The sequence below is a fragment of the Octodon degus genome, unplaced genomic scaffold, assembly GCF_000260255.1.
Source record: "Octodon degus isolate 3935 unplaced genomic scaffold, OctDeg1.0 scaffold00089, whole genome shotgun sequence".
Classification (NCBI taxonomy): Eukaryota; Metazoa; Chordata; class Mammalia; order Rodentia; family Octodontidae; genus Octodon; species Octodon degus.
In genome coordinates, this window is record NW_004524665.1 from 3421305 (window position 1) to 3424604 (window position 3300).

At 53.8% G+C, this 3300-nt stretch overlaps 1 protein-coding gene across 4 annotated transcripts in view; it reads left to right on the plus strand.

Moving 5' to 3' along the window:
• Nucleotides 1-1305: 1305 nt before the first annotated feature.
• The window catches only part of Eif4e2 (eukaryotic translation initiation factor 4E family member 2), a 29015-nt gene continuing 27020 nt past the window's right edge, over nucleotides 1306-3300 (plus strand). For 3 of the 4 annotated variants that reach the window (XM_012516044.2, XM_023722199.1, XM_023722198.1), the window contains exon 1: nucleotides 1342-1448. In XM_012516044.2, coding sequence (XP_012371498.1) covers nucleotides 1429-1448 — 20 coding nt within the window. In that variant the 5' untranslated portion in view covers nucleotides 1342-1428. Of the gene's footprint in view, nucleotides 1449-3300 lie in introns of all 4 variants that reach the window. The other variant, XM_004637319.2, reaches the window with a different exon arrangement.

The following is a 3300-nucleotide window of genomic DNA, read 5'->3' on the forward strand; positions in this document are numbered from 1 at the left end:
TTTTTTTTTTTTTTTGGTACTGGGGATTGAACTCAGGAAGGTACACTTGCCAGGCAGGTATGTATTTGGTACAGGCAGCCACTCTTTTTTTTTAAATTATTAATGTATTCGGTACAGGGTCTACAGGGTCTCACTATGTAGAACCGACACCTAGTAATTCTCGTTTTCAGCCTCCCAAGCACTGGGATTACAGTCTTGCGCCACCACACCCAGTCCCAGTCACCATCGCAGCGTGCCCCAGGGATAGGCCAGCACAGTACCCCAGAGATCAAACCCCAGCCGCTGCACTCTGCATAAGCAGGAGCTTTGGTCAGCTGAGCTATCTGGCCAGCCCTCAGTCAGCAACTCTTAACAAAGATTCTACGGCCTGAAACACGGGCCCTTCTCTGTTTTCTTGGAAGCTGGGGTATCTGCACCAGTCCCCAAGGATGGTTAAAACAAAGAGGGGTAAGCAGGGAAGCCTGGAGGCACAAGAAGCACTGGGCTCTGCCTTCCTGAGGAGACTTTATTGCCTTAGCTTGGCCCCATCCAGCAAATGCATACACGAGCAGCTGAACTGCTCACTTCCGGAGCAAAGGGGTCCTGCTCTGAGCACTGGAGGCCCAGGATTTGTTGGTGACTAGGGCACAAACAGCATAGCAGTCACTTACACTTCTCGAGCCGTCTCCCGGCCCCGTCGTTTTCACCCACCTTCACTGACGGGCCCAAAGTAGGTGGGAGTCAGTGCGATGGAAAATGCACAAGTACCACATAAAGCCCTGATCATGGCACATGCTGGGAAGGGGAGAGGGAAACGCGTCCTTCCTCCAAGTACACGGGTTCACTGCATTTTCTCCTGCGTGTGTGTCTGGAGCCACAGGGCCCTGGGGTCGGGGAGGGGGTGGCCAGCCTCTACCCAAGGGTCAATATGATGGCAGTGGGGCCATCTTCGATTCCTGTGAACCTCTTACTGGTTTTGTCACTTTGGTGTGATTCTGTCCACCTCTGAGCTCTGTAGCTCTTGGCACACTGAAAGCACTCGAAGGTGAGCTCTAGCTGAGGGTTACTGTTTCTTCGGCCTGACAGTGACCCTAGGATCCGCCAGCAGCCTAGAGAGGTGGGGACCGAAGTAGAACAGCGACGGGGGGACCCGGTTCCCAGGTTCGGAGATGCGGAAGGCGCGCGCACGCAGTGGAGGTGGAGTCTGCATTCGAACCCAGGAGCGCAGGCAGAGCCCGCGCCTCGGAGGACGCTTTACAGCACCTTTGCAGATCCTGCATCTTTGCGCAGTCGCCGCGGTTCGGTGTCCTGGAAAACCGCCCCGCCCCGGGCCTGAGCGTTGACGTTCCGCTGCGCCCCGCGCAACCGGAAGTGTTCGGGCCCTGGGCCGACGGACCCAGCAGAGCGGAAGTTACTCCGTGAGGCAGTGGCGACAGTGGCGGCGAGAGGATGAACAACAAATTCGACGCGTGAGTGGCGTCTGACCGCCCCCGGGGACCCACTCGAGCCGCTTCCCCGCGCCGGCGCCCGCCGGAGCTTGGCGGCGCAACTCTGCGGCTCTGGTTTTCCTCTCTGGCCGGCGAAGCCAGACCTGGCGTCGGCCGGCAGCGAAGAGGGGCCTGGGGAGCGCGGGCTGCGGGGTCCCGGGAGGGCAGGACACAGGACGAAGCGGGGCCCTGGGTAGGGGTGGCCGTGCCCGGAAGGAGGAGATTCCGGACGCCCACCCCGGAGCGTGCGGGTAGCCGAGGCGCGGAGGGCGGGGACCCCGCAGCGTGGTGCCCCGCAGCCTCCCGCGCGCGCGCTCTGGGAAGTCTCTATCCCCCGGGCCGCGGCCTGCCCCTGTTCCCGGGGGGGGGGACCGTAACGGTGTGTCGTAGAGCTGTGCAGCGGCAGTGAGGTAATGTGGCCGCCGCGCTGCGCTCCGCGGCTGCTCTGTCACGGAATTCTCGTCCTCTTCCTGCTTCCTGTCGGACCGTGTGGAGGTAGAGAGAAGAAATATTCGAGTGTTTTTGCGTGTTTGCCTCCAGTTTTTTTTGTTTTTTTTTTTAATTCTTGGGATGTGTGTGTTTGTGTGATGTTGGGGGGTCGAACCCAGGCCTTCACACTGAGCTACATTCCAGTCCTTTATAATTTTTTGTTTTGTTTTGTTTTGATTCGAAGTCTTGTTAAGTAACTAAATTGCCCAGACTGGGTTCAGAAATCTCCTGCCTCAGCCTACCTTCCAGGATTAGAGGGTGCCACCATACCGTTTCATGTATCAGTACCTCCTATGTTAGTGTTTTACAAAAGTTGTTTGTTGAGGTAATTCTGTGCTGACCTCTTTCTTAGTCTGAATGTTTCTCATCCAAAGGCCTAGATTTCTAGTCCTACACCCACTAGTGTTGGCAGTGGAAAATTTCCCACCTCTCAACAGTTGTTGCCCTCCCCCGCTAGAGAGACCAGATCATGCCTATATTTAGAGGTGTGTGTGTAAACTGATGTGATGCGGTGTAGATGTAAAGTGGAATTGTTGTTAATAGGGTGTGGCCTGATGGTGCTGGTGGGAAATTGGGGTTTTTCTAAAACAGTGAGCCCTCGTATGCAAATTAAAGGGGTACTGAGTATCCAGCACTCCGGGCTCCTCTTCACAAATGTTTCCTGGTTAGTGAGAGGTCTCTGCATCTCAAAAAAGCAAATGCCTTCTCTGTTGTACTGCTTAGCTGACCACACACCTGTCCAGACCCCTTACCCAGCCGCACCCCCACGGAAGTCCTGTAGTGGTTAGCTCTGCATCCAAACCTTGCCAGTATGGAGCTTTATGCACCTCTTAACGCCCTTTCTTCATTGACATGAACAAGAAGTGACATTGCATCCTACCCAGGTTGTGTAGGGGTGTGCAGTGAAAAATGGTATTAATGGGCTTCCAACAGCCATCTTCTTGGTATTTCAGTTCTTTCTAATTACTCTGTAAAGGAGATCTTGTACCTGTTCTTAATAAGCAAGCAGATGGGGCTTTTTGAAGTTAACTTGTGTAAGGCTTGGTTCAAATGTCTGTCTGTTCGTTCGTTCTTTTCTTTTCTTTCTTGCCTGGCTCAGGCTGCCTTAATGGCGGGTGTGGTGTGGCATGTGGAGCTGGGTTTGCCCAGACAGGCGCTTAAACAACTGAGCTAACTGGCAAGCCGTTTGTCTTTCTTTCATTTTTGTCCATTTGAGACAGGGTCTTACAATGCAGTACATGCTGGCCTTGAGCTAACTTTGTAGCCAGGCTGGTCTCAAATTCACAACGATCCTCCTGCCTCAGCTTGAAATGTTTCTTTTTTTTTTTTTTTAATTTTTTTTTTT